The following is a 21,174-nucleotide window of genomic DNA, read 5'->3' as shown; positions in this document are numbered from 1 at the left end:
CCCTTTTAAGTTGACTGACACAAATGGCTCAAACTGTCTTATCTCTTTGTTTTCTGAACCCACACCGCCAGGTTGTGATTTGTTGGCTAGTGTGTACCCTCCTGTTGACAATTTCACCCGACTTCTTCCCTTTGTGGCCCAAAAGCTGAAGTACACGTGTTTTCAATTTACAGGACCCTCAACATCCCCCTACAAATTGGGTGACATTTACCCCTCCTGGTGCACCACCCTGATAGATGGCTCAAGGATAGGCCCTTGGGCACGAGCTGACTTATTCTGGTATTGTGGGGAGCACAGATTGTACATTAGAATCCCGACGTCAGTGGTTTTCTGAAGTGTTCTTGAGCCCATGTGGTGATATCCTTTAGAGATTGATGTCGGTTTTTGATACAGTGCCGTCTGAGGGATTGAAGGTCACGGTCATTCAATGTTGGTTTCCGGCCATGCCGCTTACGTCGAGTGATTTCTCCAGATTCTCTGAACCTTTTGATGATATTATGGACCGTAGATGTTGAAATCCCTAAATTTCTTGCAATTGCACTTTGAGAAACGTTGTTCTTAAACTGTTTGACTATTTGCTCACGCAGTTGTGGACAAAGGGGTGTACCTCGCCCCATCCTTTCTTGTGAATGACTGAGCATTTTTTTGGGAAGCTGTTTTTATACCCAATCATGGCACCCACCTGTTCCCAATTAGCCTGTTCACCTGTGGGATGTTCCAAATAAGTGTTTGATGAGCATTCCTCAACTTTATCAGTATTTATTGCCACCTTTCCCAACTTCTTTGTCACGTGTTGCTGGCATCAAATTCTAAAGTTAATGATTATTTGCAACAAAAAAAAAAGTTTATCAGTTTGAACATCAAATATGTTGTCTTTGTAGCATATTCAACTGAATATGGGTTGAAAATGATTTGCAAATCATTGTATTCCGTTTATATTTACATCTAACACAATTTCCCAACTCATATGGAAACTGGGTTTGTAGTTTCAACACTCAGAAGTATTCGTTTGATGATAATACTGTATGTTTGTGTAAAGCTAATATTTACATATTGTGTATTACATTTCAGTATGTTATTTCAATCACATAGTTTATACATTTGTCATTGTGTGTATTTCAGTTTAAAAAAAAAAAAGTAAAGTGCAAGACAAAAGTAAAGATGCAAAAAAGACAAAGCAACAACAATAAAGAGCCTAAATGGATTCATCTGCGTTGGAACTTTATTAGAACGTCTTGGATTGTTTGTTAGCTGTCTGCCAAGCTGTATAACCTCAACACATATAGTGAGGGCAGGACAATATATATATATATATATATATATATATATATATATATATATATATATATATATATATATATATATATATATATATATACAGTTTGTGTGTAATTGTGTTTGTACATGTATTTGTGTAAATGATACTGTTGTATGTGTGTAAATAATACTGTATATATGTGTGTATTGGTGGGAAAGGTTTATTTATTTTAGTAAAACAACCACAACATTTAAAAAAAAAAAAAAATATATATAAAAATTTGAAAAAACTTAGCAATTATTTTTACACTTTCCATTTAAAACCTTTTTAAAAAAAACAAAAAACTACTATGACTACTGCCATCACTATTACTACTACTACTATGACTACTACTACGAGTACTACTGCTTCCGTATTACTACTAAAAAAACGACCACTAAATATATTATACAATACTTTTATTTTCAAAATAAAATTCTGGCAGTTTAGTCGCTAAAATTTCAAATGTTTTATTTTTTGCAGTGTACTTTTGCTCTTTCATTCCAGTACATTTGAGCCTCCATGTTATTAAGCTAAATAAATAACACATATTATCGGTGGTAAACATTGGCCACGTGTGTTCATATTATAAAAATATATTTTCCCCCGTTGGAAATAATAGAAATAATCTGTTCCTGGGTCAAATTGTGGCCATCATGAAAGCTTTATTGAGCGTGCAAGCAATGTCAGAAGTCACATTCTAACATCATACAACTGTATAAAAAGAAGAAAAGTGTTCATAATATTACTATTTTTAATAATACAATTCTTCTCCTCTTTTTGATGCAGACCCTTTTTCTAGAATTAAAAAAAAAGAAGCTAAAATTGCTAAAAAAAACATTCATCATAAAGGTTGTGTTAAATCCAATCCAATCCCCATTTATTAATACAGCACTATTACAACAAAACTGTCTCCAGAGTGCTGCACATTAAAAAGAAACAATAAAAACTAATCAAATTACAAGCATTTAAAATGAAACAAGTAAAAAATAACAAGTATTTTTTTGTTTTTTTATGTATTTTATTCCATTATATATATATATATATATATATATATATATATATATATATATATATATATATATATATATATATATATATATATATATATAATAAAATACACATATATATATTTATTAGAATAAAATAATAAAATACCTCAATAAAATTGAATAAAACATAAAAACAAATCAATACAATAAAATACAATTATAAAAGACACAGATAGTGGTCCACTAAAAACATTTTGAAGTATTTACAGGAAATAATGAGAATAACATGCAAACATATTTCAATCAAGACGAGGCTCAGAAAGCTAATTGGTGCACAAATCAGTCGTTTACGATCATCTTTTCGACGATTGTTTACATTTTATGATCGACTGAATTTCTATTTTCCTTTATTAAACTATAATCATCAGCATTGAAAAACAACCCTGAAACATTTCCCTTTTTGAAGTAAAATACCTTTTCAACGTGTGTTGACATGCACTTGAATACACGATCCTAGTAGAGTGAACCCTCATTTGGTCCTGGTAAATTAATTACCGCCAAGTCTATATTATAAATATTTTCCTAACTTGCGAATAAACAAAAACTGCTTCTGACCTTCTAAAAATGTTTTTTAAACATGATTATAACCCCCCAAAAATGGTATAAAACCATTTTGTCACTTGTTCATTTCTTCGATACAATCTAGTAATGCTGGCTGAGGCTGAGCCAATCATTGGCCACGATACTGAAGCGTGCATTCTGATTGGTTTGGTCTTGTCTAGTGGCCATTAATACTGTAGTAGTGATCTTTTTTTACTTCATTCAGACATGTTTATGCTGGAAAATGCGTAACATAGGCCAAAAAGAAGTAAAACATGCTTTAAAAAAATCTGCCAGAGAGTGAAGCTGCAAACTTGGAAGCGAGATGCGACGATTTTTTTAATTTATGTATTTCCTGTACTTATTTGGATTATGTGAATGTGAGTCCTGCTGGGCCTGAGGTTGATTCATTCCCAAAAAAGTGAAAAGACGAGCAACAGTTCAGAAGCTGCATCCATCCCTACTGCGTTGGGCGTCTTCATCAGTTGAGGTTCTCACCAGCGCCCCCTTTTGGCTTCGGCCTGCACGGGTCAAGTGAAGAGTGGAGAAAAGAAGTATTTAAATCTCCGTGGGTTTGAACCTTCTTACAAATATATGAACAATACACAAGTCTTACGGTAAGTTTAGTTTAACTGAGAATGTGGGGAAAAATACAATAAACATTTGACACGTTTCTTGGTTTGGTATTTTTACAGATTTATTTCCCCTGCTTTAAACTGCAAATAGTGTTTTTTATGGTCACATTAAGGTGATCTGCAAATATACAAGGCGTTTGTATACAATTTTTTCCCCATTTGTTTACACGCATTTTTACTAACTACAAGTATTTTTTCAAGAGATGTACACACTTTTCCAAACACCACGTGCAATTTTCTTAGTTCCTAAATTATTTGCAAAATGACAACACTTCGGTCAAAACATATGCCCATTCATCAAAATAAAGCAAGCATTTGTTAAATAGCAGTTTTATTTTCATCTCACTCACACAGACTTCAAATGATAACGACAGCCATCGGACTGTATAATGCATATGTTCCTTTTTGACTGTACTTAAATGTATATTAGACTATATTTATATTATTCACATGTGAATAATGCCGTATAATAGACTGTATTTATATTATTCACATGTGAATAATGCTGTATAATAGACTGTATTTATATTATTCACATGTGAATAATGCTGTATAATAGACTGTATTTATATTTTTCACATGTGAATCATGCTGTATAGTAGACTGTATTTATATTATTCACATGTGAATGATGTTGTATCATAGACTGTATTTATATTAGTCACATGTGAATAATGCTGTATAATAGACTGTATTTATATTATTCACATGTGAATAATGCTGTATAATAGACTGTATTTATATTATTCACATGTGAATAATGCTGTGTAATAGACTGTATTTATAATATTCACATGTGAATAATGCTGTATAATAGACTGTATTTATATTCACATGTGAATAATTCTGTATAATAGACTGTATTTATATTATTCACATGTGAATAATGCTGTATAATAGACTGTATTTATATTATTAACATGTGAATAATGCTGTATAATAGACTGTATTTATATTATTCACATGTGAGTAATTCTGTATAATAGACTGTATTTATATTATTCACATGTCAATAATGCTGTATAATAGAATGTATTTATGTTTTTCACATGTGAATAATGCTGTATAATAGACTGTATTTATATTATTCACATGTGAGTAATTCTGTATAATAGACTGTATTTATATTATTCACATGTCAATAATGCTGTATAATAGAATGTATTTATGTTTTTCACATGTGAATAATGCTGTATAATAGACTGTATTTATATTATTCACATGTGAATGATGTTGTATAATAGACTGTATTTATATTAGTCACATGTGAATAATGCTGTATAATAGACTGTATTTATATTATTAACATGTGAATAATGCTGTATAATAGACTGTATTTATATTATTCACATGTGAATAATTCTGTATAATAGACTGTATTTATATTATTCACATGTCAATAATGCTGTATAATAGACTGTATTTATATTATTCACATGTGAATAATGCTGTATAATAGACTGTATTTATATTATTCACATGTGAATAATGCTGTATAATATACTGTATTTATATTATTCACATGTGAATAATGCCGTATAATAGGCTGTATTTATATTATTCACATGTGAATAATGCTGTATAATAGACTGTATTTATATTATTCACATGTGAATAATGCTGTATAATAGGCTGTATTTGTATTATTCACATTTGAATAATGCTGCATAATAGACTGTATTCACTTCACTTCTGTCCTCAGAATTCTACACACAATACCCCACAATGACAATGTGAAAACGTTCCGATTTTAAAATGTTTGCAAATTTATTAGAAATAAAAACCCGAACCCTAAGTATTTAGATTTTAGAGCCTTTCTTTAATTCTTTGTTGATGCACCTATGGCAGCAGATCCAGCCTAAAGTCTTTTTGAACACGATGCCACAAGCTTGGCACACCTATCTTTGGGCACTTTCTCTCATTCCTCTTTGCTGCACCTCTCAAGCGCAATCAACTTGGATGGGAAGTGTTGGTTTTCTTTCACCTCGGATGTTCATAAAATTCCCAGAGACCTACTTACACCTTTCTTTCTTTTGACTTCCACATTTCTCAACTCATTTCAACGTTCAGAGTCCTTCTCCGTACATTCTACGCCATTTTAGTTCAGCACCAAGCATTTTCAAGAAATCCCTCCTGAGCATGCTTCATCTAGTTGTATTAAAAATAATAACAATGATTATTCACATCCATCGCCTTGCCAAACGTTGAGTCTGATCCCAGCAACTTGTCAAGTTTGAGGTGCAAAGTCAATGTCTGCACGGCACAGCCATGCGGGGGATTTTCAGGGTTTTCGTTAATGCGGATTTCCTTGATGAGTGGAATTTGTTGAGGAAAACCAGACCGAGGAACAATTTGAGGTAAACCAGGGCTCCTTCGCCGCCTGGGATGCAGTGAGACTTCAGGACTGATCACCCTGAGGATCATTGCACTCCTAGCAGTGATCCCAATCCTTGTTTTTCAACAATAAAATGGAACAAATCACTTGGGGTGTGGAAATCTGAGTCTGCGAGATTCAAGTCCACCCCTTAACATTTCCAAGTGAGCCCTGCACTTGATTACTGTAAGATTCCCTACTCCCTAATTTGTATCTTTGTTTTCCCATTATGCCCTTACAGCTTTACAAGATGGATCCATTTGCTGGCCCAAATTCTGTTTGGGATTGGGAGTCCCCGTCGAGCCAACGTCAAAAGAGAAGTATCCCAGATGTATCGGAGAATTCTCTGATCTATTTTGATTCCATAGGCATAGCCCGGGGAGTACCAGATGATCTTAAATTGGCTGACCCGATTAAATCTGGATTTGCGGGTGCTTTCATCGCCCGTTTGTTAATGTCAACCGTACATCCACTATAATGTTCAAAAACTTGCTAAACTAACATGCTACGCACAGGATGCTATTCATCCACAGTTAGGCGCCACTTTGCTCATGGCACTTGTGAAGAATGCATGTGTGTTTAAGAGTTCTTTCTTTATTCATAGTCATGTTTAGATCAGCTAGTGTTTTTCCATCTGTACTCTTTTTGTGTTTGTATCTTATGTCCGCAAGTAAACTGTGTGCTTTACCTTGAAGGTCGAAGGAATGTGGGAGTTGGAGTACTCCCTTTTTTATATTTTCTGTATTAGAACAATGAGGCTGTATTCCTTTCTGGAGAGGATGGGGGTTGTTTGCGTACTCAAGAAGTTGTCTCTTCCTGTTTGAATGTTAGACCATCCCCGAGATGACGGTATGACTGTATTGATGTGGGCTGGTCTCTTGAAGCTTCAGTAAAACATGATAATATTCCTATTCTGTCTTAATGATCCTTCTTACTCTGCATATATGTCATCTGAAAGAACTTGGGATTGACCAGTAACTTTAATTTCCTGAGAGGTAGACCAGTCAGACGCAACACACTCCAAAATAGTTTGACCTTGGATGGACTCCTTGTGGAAAAAGGAGGACCTCTGCTGCACCTTCATCCCTAATAACACAGCCCCTGATGGATCCTTCCCTGAGGCCTCAGAGGACATTAGGTTCCTTTCTGATAAGATGAAAAAATAATCTGTTGTGGATCCGAACCCAATTTCAGCATGGTTCCAGAAAGTGTTAAACAGATGGCCGACATTGGCAAAAGGCCCGATACCAAGGCCTTTCAGGCTCCAGTGGAGGTCAGAGGCGAGACCTCCCCTTATGAGGGTAAACTAACCTGCATCTGCCCCCCTTCAGCTGGGACAACAATAATGAAAGTGTAAGGAGCTCACCCTGCACTCACCCAGAGACGCAACTTTTAACCGTGGCGTACTCCAAGCCATCTTCCTCCTCCTCCACCAGGCGTCTGAGGGGCATGACTGGCGTGGTGTTGGCGTCGACAGGACCGTCGCTTGAATTGGCGAAGCGGATCTCAGAATAGACGACTTCATTCCTCTCCTGGTTTGGAGCCTCGCCACAAGCTGCGCCCGCCCTGGACTGTGGAGTTAAAAACGTACATCAGCATACAGGACACCTACATTTCATTAACAATCAGTTCTTCCATGGAGCCAATCTTGTAGTACCCTTTTCTACCAGAGGGGTGAGTCACTGCACAGAAATAGGTTTTTTTACAAACCTGAAAGCTATGACTCAGCAAATCAAACACCAGCATAAACCTTCCACTGTTTTACGTTTATCAAATAGAACATAGAAAATATTGGAAGGCCGCGTTGGACGATGATGTAGAACAGGCCTGTTACGTCGATCGTGAGCTTCCGGTTGATCCTTGAAGGGTGTGCTGGTTGATCCTCAGGCGTTCAAAAAATAAACCCAAAAATGACCAATCATCGATCTTCACTATGACTTCACATTCGTCCCTTGATTGACGAACACGGCAACCGAGGGTCTTGTTGCCAGTATGAAGAAAAAAATCTCAGGCACTAACGCGTGGAATACTATTTTATTTCAACTCTCTCTCCCAAAAATGCAAAGACTGAGCGCACAATTCCTATTTTTGGTTAAAGGGGAACATTATCACAATTTCAGAATGGTTAAAACCATTAAAAATCAGTTCCCAGTGGCTTATTTCATTTTTCGAAGTTTTTTTAAAAATTTTACCCATCACACAATATCCCTAAAAAAAGCTTCAAAGTGCCTGATTTTAACCATCGTTATATACACCCGTCCATTTTCCTGTGGCGTCACATAGTGCGCGTCCTTTTCAAATGTGGTAAATAAAACGCAAAATAGTGCTCCCAAAACGGTGACGAGTCTTAATAAATCACATTGAGTGAGATAAATACTTATAATTGCATCTTCTCCTCCCAGTATTGTGGGCGTTTTGATGAGCAGTATTTCTTCTGCATGTTCATGAAGACAGAGACGCAAAAATGGATTGCACGCCTTATTCTGCTCACTTCAAAGACGCAGTCCACTTTGCACACGTTTAGTCCATCAGCTTTGTGTGCTATGGAGTTTGCGCCTTTTTTAGTCAATCCTTTAGTAAATCAGACCCTAAGTATATTGCATGGCAAGGCACACCAGTCTAGACATCAACACTGCTTCATTTTTGGAAATTGACAAAAAACAAACAAAAAAAATCATTATCATCACTTTACAGACTTATTGTGTCACCTGGGCTTTGGACTCCTTTGATTGCCTCCTTTTCCTAGAAGGAGAAGAAGAAGAAGTATGAGCAACAACCTGGACTACAACAGAAGTGCATCCTGGACTACAACACGAGTCTAAATCTTCACCTCAACACCAGGAAGGCGGTGAGAACCAGGACCACCAGAACAACGCTAGCGACTGAGCCCACAGCTGCCGCCATTGTGAGGACCCAGGAACCTGACAGGAACACCGGCATCACAGTTACTATGGCAACAATCAAAGCATCCAGGAAGTGACCAGCCGACCACTTTCTGGTCTTCACTTGGAGCCTCATTGTCGAGTCGAGGCTACAACTCAAATGCGTCAGTGAGACCCTGGGAACATCTGGTGAGGAACATACTCTACTCACACCCTTAAAGCCCTGAACTCTGGTCTTGAAGTCCACTACATGCATGGATAGATTCTTTGTAAATAATATACAACAACATTTAGTCTAAAGTACAAAGTGAAACACATAAGTACGTACGTAGAATCAATACCAATTGGACTTTGGTATCTAAACTGGAAATCCATGTTGGACTTGGGTACTTAAAATGGACTTCTATGTTGGACTGATGGACTTGGGTACCTGAATTGGAAATCCATGTTGGACAGGGGATGTCCATGTTGGACTTTGGTACCTAAACTAGACCTCCGTGTTGGATTGAGTCGATGTCGGTTGAGTACTGTACGTCCATGTCAGACCTTGGTACTTACGTTGGACGTTTATGACGAGTGATGAAGAGTTGACACGTCCATGTTTATTCTCAGACATGCAGTGGAATGTTCCAGCATTTTCAGGTTGGATAGAGGGGAAACTGTAATAGTTTTTTTTTTGGGTTAAAGTTTGGTTTTCCTTGTACCAGGTGTAGCTGGCGGCCGGGTTAGCATCGCTGCTGCAGGTCAGATTCACCGACTGTCCCTCAACGATGACATTAGACGGACTGACGGACAAAGACAACGACCTGGGAGGATCTAAGGGACAGGACATTGTCCTCATCAGTGTCACCACATATCTCAAAGACGTAGATGTACTCACATTGGACATCAATGAAGACGGGTTCTGATGTCTTCTTCCCCAGCTGGTCCTCCACAGTACACCAATACTCTGCTGAGTCTGAAGACTTGATGGACTTGAAGACCAGTTGTCGATCTTTACTGAGGACTTTAACTTTTGAAGACACATTCTTCTTCTTGTACCAGCAGTAATCAACTGTTGCTGAGGAGTAGTCGTAGTTGTCGATGTAGCAGGTCAGTGTCAGTGGACGACCCTCCAATATGTCACCAGTATGACTCAGAGACACTGAGGGTCTTTTCAGAACATCTGGAGGAAGAACCAAGAAGTTTTAAACAAACATGTTCTTCTTTTCAGCACGGACATAAACATGAGTCAGTAAAGCAGCAGCAGACCTCCACCAAGGCGCCAGTGCACATTACACTTGACAGTGCATCACAGTACACATGCAGCGCCATCTGCTGGATCTGGTGGCTCACTGCCTCACTTTGCACTAATGCCAGACCACAGGGGGACCCCAAAGTCCCAACATACACGCATGATGTACGTATAATATCTACATACTTCACACAAAAAACTGCTCATTTAATTAGTATCTATTCATAGAAATAAAACCTTTTTTTATTCATACATTTATATAGATTAACAGATTATGCAAATATGCAAAGAATGTTTAGTAATGTATAAATATTTATTTACAAGAAGTATTTTATAGTCAATACAGAGTAGTGATCCAATGAAAGGTTCATGTTTCATGATATTTAAAATGCTGTTTTTTCTGCCTACTCTCCCTGTCCGTCACAGTGCCCTTTGAAGTCTACCTAGCAACAAGTGCGACGTAAGCAGGAATAAAAACTAATGTGTTGACTTGTTGCTGCTTCTGCTAGCTGGCTAAATGTGTTCATCAGCTGGGAGGTGATTTATGTTTGTTTGTGTTATTTACTACTTTGTAGTTGGAATAGACACGAGAACGATTTGTGTTGTTTTCCTACTGAAGTGCTTTGTAGCGCACCATGTTTTTCCAGAAGAAAGAAGCACTCACACAGGTGAGGAGAGGTGGTGATATGTTGATGTTGTTGTACAGTACAGGTGATGTAGTCTCCAGGTGACAAGGTGACTTCTACTATGGTTCCATACTTTATATACGCTCCATTGTGCTGCCACACAAAAGACAAAGGAGCTTCTAGAAGGCAGCTTGTGTGACACAACATTTGTGCAACAAGGTGAGAATCTTCAACTCTGACTGACATCACCTGCACCTGCACAGCTGGAGGCCAGAGGAGCAAACATGAAACATGTCATATTAATATTCATTTTAGATACAAGTCACACAACATACACACATGACTGCTTCATCTGCTGTCCAAAGTCCAGTTTGCAGCCCACAGCTTGCTTTTGATTGGCTGCTGACTTATTTCTAAATAAAATTACACCTGACCCGCGTTAAAATACTAGAAAAGATTAGTGATTCGGCAGAAAATTCAAACATAATGTAATATACAGTATTGTACATAGTACAAACCCCGTTTCCATATGAGTTGGGAAATTGTGTTAGATGTAAATATAAACGGAATACAATGATTTGCAAATCCTTTTCAAGCCATATTCAGTTGAATGCACTACAAAGACAACATATTTGATGTTCAAACTCATAAACTTTATTTTTTTTAGCAAATAATCATTAACTTAGAATTTCATGGCTGCAACACGTGCCAAAGTAGTTGTGAAAGGGTATGTTCACCACTGTGTTACATGGCCTTTCCTTTTAACATCACTCAGTAAACGTTTGGGAACTGAGGAGACACATCTTTTAAGCTTCTCAGGTGGAATTCTTTCCCATTCTTGCTTGATGTACAGCTTAAGTTGTTCAACAGTCCGGGGGTCTCCGTTGTGCTATTTTAGGCTTCATAATGCACCACACATTTTCAATGGGAGACAGGTCTGGACTACAGGCAGGCCAGTCTAGTACCCGCACTCTTTTACTATGAAGCCACGTTGATGTAACACGTGGCTTGGCATTGTCTTGCTGAAATAAGCAGGGGCGTCCATGGTAACATTGCTTGGATGGTAACATATATGTTGCTAAAAACCTGTATGTACCTTTCAGCATTAATGGCACCTTCACAGATGTGTAAGTTACCCATGTCTTGGGCACTAATACACCCCCATACCATCACACATGCTGGATTTTCAACTTTGCGCCTATAACAATCCGGATGGTTCTTTTCCTCTTTGGTCCGGAGGACACGGCGTCCACAGTTTCCAAAAACAATTTGAAATGTGGACTCGTCAGACCACAGAACACTTTTCCACTTTGTATCAGTCCATCTTAGATGAGCTCAGGCCCAGCGAAGCCGACGGCATTTCTGGGTGTTGTTGATAAACGGTTTTCGCCTTGCATAGAAGAGTTTTAACTTGCACTTACAGATGTAGCGACCAACTGTAGTTACTGACAGTGGGCATCTGAAGTGTTCTTGAGCCCATGTGGTGATATCCTTTACACACTGATGTCGCTTGTTGATGCAGTACAGCCTGAGGGATCGAAGGTCACAGGCTTAGCTGCTTACGTGCAGTGATTTCTCCAGATTCTCTGAACCCTTTGATGATATTACGGACCGTAGATGGTGAAATCCCTAAATTCCTTGCAATAGCTGGTTGAGAAAGGTTTTTCTTAAACTGTTCAACAATTTGCTCACGCATTTGTTGACAAAGTGGTGACCCTCGCCCCATCCTTGTTTGTGAATGCCTGAGCATTTCATGGAATCTACTTTTATACCCAATCATGGCACCCACCTGTTCCCAATTTGCCTGCTCACCTGTGGGATGTTCCAAATAAGTGTTTGATGAGCATTCCTCAACTTTATCAGTATTTATTGCCACCTTTCCCAACTTCTTTGTCACGTGTTGCTGGCATCAAATTCTAAAGTTAACGATTAATTGCAACAAAAAAAAGTTTATGAGTTTGAACATCAAATATGTTGTCTTTGTAGCATATTCAACTGAATATGGGTTGAAAATGATTTGCAAATCATTGTATTCCGTTTATATTTACATCTAACACAATTTCCCAACTCATATGGAAACGGGGTTTGTATATACAGTATATTTCATTATCTAATCTAAAGTATTCATTGTAATATAGTTGTGTTATTGGGCATGTTTGGTCAGGTGTGTTCATACCTGTTACTGTCAAGGTGATTCCAGGTAAAATACTCCTCCATTCAACACCATAATAAGTGGTGAATTTGAAACGGTACTCAGCAGAATCATTCTGCCTCACATATTTTATTCTCAGTGTGCTATTTCCAGAAGTCTCTGAAGGTAATTCAAAACGACCTTCATACTGAGGGTCTGTCAGGAGATCTTCAGTCATGGAGAGATTTCCCCAATGACTAGAATCTGCACGGTACCACAATTTTTTCTGGGTATATCCATAGCTCGTGTATTCACAGTTGATGTCCACTGATGATCCTTGGATGGCACAGATGTGTCTCTTGTAGTAAACCACCTTGTTACATGACCAGTCCCACACACCTGAAAGACAGAAGAAGCATTGAGCTGAGTCAGCACAAAGTTACATGTGACATGCAGCAGAAGACTGAAGAGTCCACTCACACTCTGGAGGAGACACATCTTGCTCGTGTCCTCTTGCAGCACAGGAGTAACTGTCTGTGGAGTCATACCCTGCTTTGTACTCTTGAGACTTTGCATGATGGATTTCCTCTCCATTCTTATACCAGACGTATGAAGAAGGAGACCAAGGACTGCAAGTGCTGCTGACACACTTCAGATCATACCAATAACTTTTCTCAATATTACTGGGACTTGCGGGCACTTGTACTTTCAGATCTGGAATAAAAGGAGAACTTAAATCACAAAATACAAGTCTTAATCTCCACTTCCACCAAAGGCAGTACAGTTTGGATCAGTTTCTGTTCTCAAAAGTTGTGAAGGGTACTAAAATAACTTGTCAGGGTACCAAGTACGGTTGTAGAGCAGCTAAAAGTGCGGAGTCAGACACAGTGCAGTGTGTTGATTGGAGGACAGCAAATGGTCATTTCCAGAATGTGAAGAAGACCAAAAACATGATGTCACTGTGGCTGGCCCCGCCTACTCACAGCAGACAATCAGCACTTGGACTTCCTGACCTCAAACTGGACTGAGCTTGGTGGAAATGTGTTTCATGGAAAGCAGTACCAGTGACGTTCACTTTGACACCAGGCGTGACGGTGAAGTCTCCTCTGGAATGGTTAGTTGTGAATCTGAACGTGTACTCGTCACTCCGTCTCACGTCTGCGATGGTCAGATTGCAGAGGTTGCCATGACACTCAGACTGCACGCCACCAAAGTACTGAGGGTCCAGTCTCAGATCTTCTTTTGAATCTTTGGTGAACCAAAATGTTTCCTTGACCTTGATCACACGCCCGTCTTCTGTGGGCGGGAACTTAAAGGAGCACTGAAGCTTCACAGTGGATCCTTTAATTGCACAGATCTCCTTCTCAGTGTAGGTCCCCCCCCACTCAGCACCAAGCAGCCCTGAAACACACAACATCACAAGTACTTCATCAAATACTTCATCAAGTACTTTATCAAGTACTTTATCAAGTACTTCATCAAGTACTTAATGCATTCCATCGATCACAACAGAACTGTTTGGTTTGTCTTAGATGTTCCACCTCTCATCCAAGTAGACTTCATTAATTCATGATCATAGACTTTGATTGGTCGGATCTAGTCTTAGACTTAGACTAGTCAGATCTAGTCTCAGACTTAAATTGGTCAGATTTAGTCTTAGACTTAGAGTGTTCTGCTCTTGTCTTAGATTTAGATTGGTCTGATCTAGTCTTAAACTTAAATCCGTCACATCTATTCTTAGACTTAGATTGGTCACATTTAGTATTAGACATAGACTGGTCAGATCTAGTCATAGACTTAGATTGGTCATATCTAGTTTAGCAGCTGGTGCCAAAACCCCAAATACTCACATTTCAAAACCAGGAGGGTGTGTCTGGTCAAGGATGGTTATTCCCTATTGTAGTGAGAAAAACAACTGTTTTGATGCAATCGAGCAATCCTAACTGTCCAAGCCAACGACAGTCATTGAAGTGTAATTTCCCCTCATTACCATTCAGGTGTTGTGTGGCAGAACGACCGCTGTGGATTGACTACTACTAGTCCAAAATATTCCTAATCCCCCGCATTAGCATTCAATTCAGTTGTAAACAAATGGCACAATTGGCATTCTAGCCACCTTCTGTTGTTTGTTATCTGTTGGAGGCTAAATTGCAGAATCTTTTAGGAATGGTTGAAAGGACAGTGTTGTATGTGAGAGATCTAGCCGCTAGACTAGATCTATGACTAGATCCGACCAGCCTAAGTCTATGAGCATGAACTGATGAAGTCTACTGATGAGAGGCGAAACATCTTCTAAGACAAACCAAACGGTCCAGTTGTGATGGATTGAGATGACAATGACCTGGATGAATGACAACATCCATTGACATGTCATCAATTCTATTTTAAAGATTAGTCGACTAATCAGATTATTGAGTGTAAACATATTCAGTAGTTCTAATTCAGCCAAAGGCCTTTAGAGTTGTGTCATATTTTAGGCATGTGCTAACTGACAATAAAGATGACTACTTCATTCAGAAATATTTATTAATACTGTAACGGTGCTGCTTATCGGGCTGTTACAAAAATAATAACCCTTAGTACATGTAAAAAAATACCTCTCCCTATGAAAATGTAAAAATACAGATATCAATCATCAATCAATCAATCTTTATTTATATAGCCCTAAATCACAAGTGTCTCAAAGGGCTGCACAAGCCACAACGACATCCTCGGTACAAAGCCCACATACGGGCAAGGAAAAACTCACCCCAGTGGGACGTCGATGTGAATGACTATGAGAAACCTTGGAGAGGACCGCATATGTGGGTAACCCCCCCCCTCTAGGGGAGACCGAAAGCAATGGATGTCGAGTGGGTCTGACATAATATTGTGAGAGTCCAGTCCATAGTGGATCCAACATAATAGTAGTAAGAGTCCAGTCCATAGTGGGGCCAGCAGGACACCATCCCGAGCGGAGACGGGTCAGCAGCGCAGAGATGTTCCCAGCCGATGCACAGGCGAGCGGTCCACCCCGGGTCCCGACTCTGGACAGCCAGCACTTCATCCATGGCCACCGGACCTGTGCCCCCCCCCCCTCAAGGAAAAGGGGAGCAGAGGAGAAAAGAAAAGAAACGGCAGATCAACTGGTCTAACAGGGGGGCTATTTAAAGGCTAGAGTATACAAATGAGTTTTAAGATGGGACTTAAATGCTTCTACTGAGGTAGCATCTCTAATTGTTACCGGGAGGGCATTCCATAGTACTGGAGCCCGAATAGAAAACGCTCTATAGCCCGCAGACTTTTTTTGGGCTCTGGGAATCACTAATAAGCCGGAGTTCTTTGAACGCAGATTTCTTGCCGGGACATATGGTACAATGCAATCGACAAGATAGGACGGAGCTAGACCGTGTAGTATTTTATACGTAAGTAGTAAAACCTTAAAGTCACTTCTTAAGTGCACAGGAAGCCAGTGCAGGTGAGCCAGTATAGGCGTAATATGATCAAACTTTCTTGTTCTTGTCAAAAGTCTAGCAGCCGCATTTTGTACCAACTGTAATTTTTTAATGCTAGACATAAGGAGACCCGAAAATAATACGTTACAGTAGTCGAGACGAGACGTAACGAACGCATGAATAATGATCTCAGCGTCGCTAGTGGATAAAATAGAACGAATTTTAGCGATATTACGGAGATGAAAGAAGGCCGTTTTAGTAACACTCTTAATGTGTGATTCAAACGAGAGAGCTGGGTCGAAGATAATACCCAGATTCTTTACTGATTCGCCTTGTGTAAGATAAAGGCTTAACGTAATAAAAAATCTGACAGGCTGATACTATTTATGAACAAAAACACAAATATTTGTCTTTAAATATATAGATCTAGAACCTCGAGCATTTGTATGAGATATTCCAATTAGCATGATGGAGTCGCGTTCACACCCCAACACTGTTTTACCTAACATAGTGAATAATCCTGATTGGAATATTGATGAAAATAATCTTAATTATTATTTTGCCTCCTCTCTGAGCTGCCACCTTACCGTGGTAGAGGAGTTTGCGTGTCCCAATGATCCTAGGAGCTATGTTGTCCGGGGGTTTCTATGCCCCCTGGTAGGGTCTCCCAAGGCAAACTGGTCCTAGGTGAGGGATCAGACAAAGAGCAGCTCGAAGACCTCGATGAAGAACAAACACAAAGGACCCAGATTTCCCTCGCCCGGACGCGGGTCACCGGGGCCCCCCTCTGGAGCCAGGCCCGGAGGTGGGGCATGATGGCGAGCGCCTGGAAGAGGCAACGTGGGTCCCCCCTCCAATGGGCTCACCACCCATAGCAGGGGCCATAGAGGTCGGGTGCAGTGTGAGCTGGGCGGCAGCCGAGGGCAGGGCGCTTGGCGGTCCGATCCTCGGCTACATAAGCTGGCTCTTGGGACGTGGAACGTCACTTCGCTGGGGGGGGAGGAGCCTGAGCTAGTGCGTGAGGTGGAGATGTTCCGGCTAGATATAGTCGTACTCACTTTGACGCACAGCAAGGGCTCTGGAACCACTTTTCTTGAGAGGGGCTGGACTCTTCCACTCTGGCGTTGCCGGCAGTGAGAGGCGACGGGCTGGGGTGGCAATTTTTGTTGCCCCTCGGCTCAAAGCCTGCACGTTGGAGTTCAACCCGGTGGACGAGAGGGTAGCTTCCCTCCGCCTTCGGGTGGGGGGACGGGTCCTGACTGTTGTTTGCGTTTACGCGCCAAACGGCAGCTCAGAGTACCCACCCTTTTTGGATTCACTCGAGGGAGTACTGGAGAGTGCTCCCCCGGGTGATTCCCTCGTTCTACTGGGGGACTTCAACGCTCATGTTGGTAGCGACAGTGAAACCTGGAGAGGTGTGATTGGGAAGAATGGCCGCCCGGATCTGAACCCGAGTGGTGTTCTGTTATTGGACTTTTGTGCTCGTCACAGATTGTCGATAACAAACACCATGTTCAAACATAAGGGTGTCCATATGTGCACTTGGCACCAGGACACCCTAGGCCGCAGTTCCATGATCGACTTTGTAGTTGTGTCATCGGATTTGCGGTCTCATGTTTTGGACACTCGGGTGAAGAGAGGGGCGGAGCTTTCTACCGATCACCACCTGGTGGTGAGTTGGCTGCGATGGTGGGGTAGGATGCCGGACAGACCTGGCAGGCCCAAACGCATTGTGAGGGTTTGCTGGGAACGCCTGGCAGAGTCTCCTGTCAGAGAGAGTTTCAATTCCCACCTCCGGAAGAACTTTGAACACGAGGGAGGCGCTGGACATTGAGTCCGAGTGGACGATGTTCCGTACCTCTGTTGTCGAGGCGGCCGAATGGAGCTGTGACCGCAAGGTAGTTGGTGCCTGTCGTGGCGGTAATCCTAGAACCCGTTGGTGGACGCCGGCGGTGAGGGATGCCGTCAGGCTGAAGAAGGAGTCCTATCGGGTTCTTTTGGCTCATGGGACTCCTGAGGCAGCAGACAGGAACCGACAGGCCAAGCGGTGTGCGGCTTCAGCGGTCGCGGAAGCAAAAACTCGGACATGGGAGGAGTTCGGGGAGGCCATGGAAAAAGACTTCCGGACGGCTTCGAAGCAATTCTGGACCACCATCCACCGCCTCAGGAAGGGGAAGCAGTGCAGTGTCAACACCGTGTATGGTGGGGATGGTGCTCTGCTAACCTCGACTGCGGATGTTGTGGATCGGTGGAGGGAATACTTCGAAAACCTCCTCAATCCTATCAGCACATCTTCCTATGAGGAAGCAGGGCCTGGGCAATCTGTGGTGGGCTTTCCTATTTCTGGGGCTGAGGTTGCCGAGGTTGTTAAAAAGCTCCTCGGTGGCAAAGCCCCGGGGGTGGATGAGATCCGCCCGGAGTTCCTTAAGGCTCTGGATGTTGTGGGGCTGTGTTGGTTGACAAGACTCTGCAACATCGCGTGGACATCGGGGGCGGTACCTCTGGATTGGCAGACCGGTGTGGTGGTTCCTCTCTTTAAGAAGGGGAACCGGAGGGTGTGTTCCAACTATCGTGGGATCACACTCTTCAGCCTTCCCGGTAAGGTCTATTCAGGTGTACTGGAGAGGAGGCTACGCCGGATAGTCGAACCTCGGATTCAGGAGGAACAGTGTGGTTTTCGTCCTGGTCGTGGAACTGTGGACCAGCTCTATACTCTCGGCAAGGTCCTTGAGGGTGCATGGGAGTTTGCCCAACCAGTCTACATGTGCTTTGTGGACTTGGAGAAGGCATTCGACCGTGTACCCCGGGAAGTCCTGTGGGGAGGGCTCAGAGAGTATGGGGTAACGGACTGTCTTATTGTGGCAGTTCGCTCCCTGTATAATCATTGCCGGCAGTAAGTCGGACACGTTTCCAGTTAGGGTTGGACTCCGCCAAGGCTGCCCTTTGTCACCGATTCTGTTCATAACCTTTATGGACAGAATTTCTAGACGCAGTCAGGGCGTTGAGGGGATCTGGTTTGGTGGCTGCAGGATTAGGTCTCTGCTATTTGCAGATGATGTGGTCCTGATGGCTTCCTCTGGCCAAGATCTTCAGCTCTCGCTGGATTGGTTCGCAGCCGAGTGTGAAGCGACTGGGATGGGAATCAGCACCTCCAAGTCCGAGTCAATGGTTCTCTCCCGGAAAAGGGTGGAGTGCCATCTCCGGGTTGGGGAGGAGATCTTGCTCCAAGTGGAGGAGTTCAAGTACCTCGGAGTCTTGTTCACGAGTGGGGGAAGAGTGGATCGTGAGATCGACAGGCGGATCGGTGCGGCATCTTCAGTAATGCGGACGCTGTATCGATCCGTTGTGGTGAAGAAGGAGCTGAGCCGGAAGGCAAAGCTCTCGATTTACCGGTCGATCTACGTTCCCATCCTCACCTATGGTCATGAGCTTTGGGTCATGACCGAAAGGACAAGATCACGGGTACAAGCGGCCGAAATGAGTTTCCCCTGCCGAGTGGCGGGGCTCTCCCTTAGAGATAGGGTGAGAAGCTCTGTCATTCGGGGGGAGCTCAAAGTAAAGCCGCTGCTCCTCCACATCGAGAGGAGCCAGATGAGGTGGTTCGGGCATCTGGTCAGGATGCCACCCGAACGCCTCCCTAGGAAGGTGTTTCGGGCACGTCCGACCGGTAGGAGGCCACGGGGAAGACTCAGGACACGCTGGGAAGACTATCTCTCCCGGCTGGCCTGGGAACGCCTCGGGATCCCCCGGGAGGAGCTGGACGAAGTGGCTGGGGAGAGGGAAGTCTGGGCTCCCCTGCTTAAGCTGCTGCCCCCGCGACCCGACCTCGGATAAGCGGAAGAATATGGATGGATGGATGGATGGATGGATGGATGGATGGATATTATTTTGCCCAGAATCGTGCAGTCCCATATGTAAGACTTGACCTCATATATGAACACTATTTTTATCTATATGGACCAAAAGTGCAGTTACATGTTATGTCAAAAAAAAAATCACATTTATTTGTGTTTATCTATAGTATTATTTTGTTTCTGCCATATTACTTTGTTTATAATGCTTGTGTTGCTTTCAGATGCACATTCAACTTTCTACTTGAGGTACATATATACATTTTGAATGTGTTGTTCGTGTTGGAAAAAAAAATTAAACTTGGTTAAAGGATTTCAGTATAGGTAACTTTTGAAAATTTTGAGCACATTTAAAATTACCGCGATAATATTGATAATTAACATATACATACATATATATATATATATATATATATATATATATATATATATATATATATATATATTTATATATATATATATATATATATATATATATATATATATATATATATATATATATATATATATATATATATATATATATATATATGTGTCTCGAAAGAAAATGTTTGCCTTGGTGCTCTAAAATATGAGCCCTTCTTTAAGGGAACACTTGCCTTGACCTGAAAAAGTTCAAATTTGAGGCCTGCATATATATACATATATATGTATATATATATATACTTAATATGAACTTTTGCTTCTTTCCTCCACGCCTGTTGGCCACTTAACACTTGATTGCAATGACTGAGAAGATGTTGTCTATCTCAGGAAGTGAGCAAGCACAATTCTCAACTTGCACATGAAAAGTCCACTTCAGAGCAGACGCAACATTATTTAGCTTGAAAGTTTGTCACTTTATAGTTCCTTTTCCTTCATGAATTATGTTAATAATGAATGTTTCACTGCAAATTGCACATTTAGCTGAGATTACTGATTTAAAAAAAAAATGCATGCAGAGAGTCTACGTAGGAAAGCAATATTTTATCAATCACATTCAGGACTTTAACCAAATAAAAAAGTAGAGGTGTAGTACCTGGCACGCAGAGAAGGAGGACCACAAAGCCTGTCTTCAGACTCATATTGGAGTAAGTGAACAAGTAGAAATGTGTGCGTCTACAGGTCGCAAGGAGGAA

At 41.1% G+C, this 21,174-nt stretch overlaps 1 protein-coding gene across 1 annotated transcript; it reads right to left on the bottom strand.

Moving 5' to 3' along the window:
* Positions 1-2,427: 2,427 nt before the first annotated feature.
* LOC133621968 (B-cell receptor CD22-like) lies at positions 2,428-21,174 on the bottom strand. Its single transcript, XM_061984464.2, has 11 exons — positions 21,075-21,174; positions 13,834-14,172; positions 13,252-13,485; positions 12,817-13,170; positions 10,649-10,903; positions 9,661-9,945; positions 9,339-9,596; positions 8,729-8,819; positions 8,607-8,640; positions 7,276-7,469; positions 2,428-3,410 (listed from the first exon to the last, which is right to left on the bottom strand). The coding sequence occupies exons 1-11, from the start codon at positions 21,118-21,120 to the stop codon at positions 3,371-3,373; spliced, it is 2,130 nt and encodes a 709-aa protein (XP_061840448.1). The 5' UTR covers positions 21,121-21,174; the 3' UTR covers positions 2,428-3,370.

Source organism: Nerophis lumbriciformis, linkage group LG25, assembly GCF_033978685.3.
Source record: "Nerophis lumbriciformis linkage group LG25, RoL_Nlum_v2.1, whole genome shotgun sequence".
Taxonomy (NCBI): domain Eukaryota; kingdom Metazoa; phylum Chordata; class Actinopteri; order Syngnathiformes; family Syngnathidae; genus Nerophis; species Nerophis lumbriciformis.
This window is presented reverse-complemented; position numbering and strand designations above follow the sequence as displayed.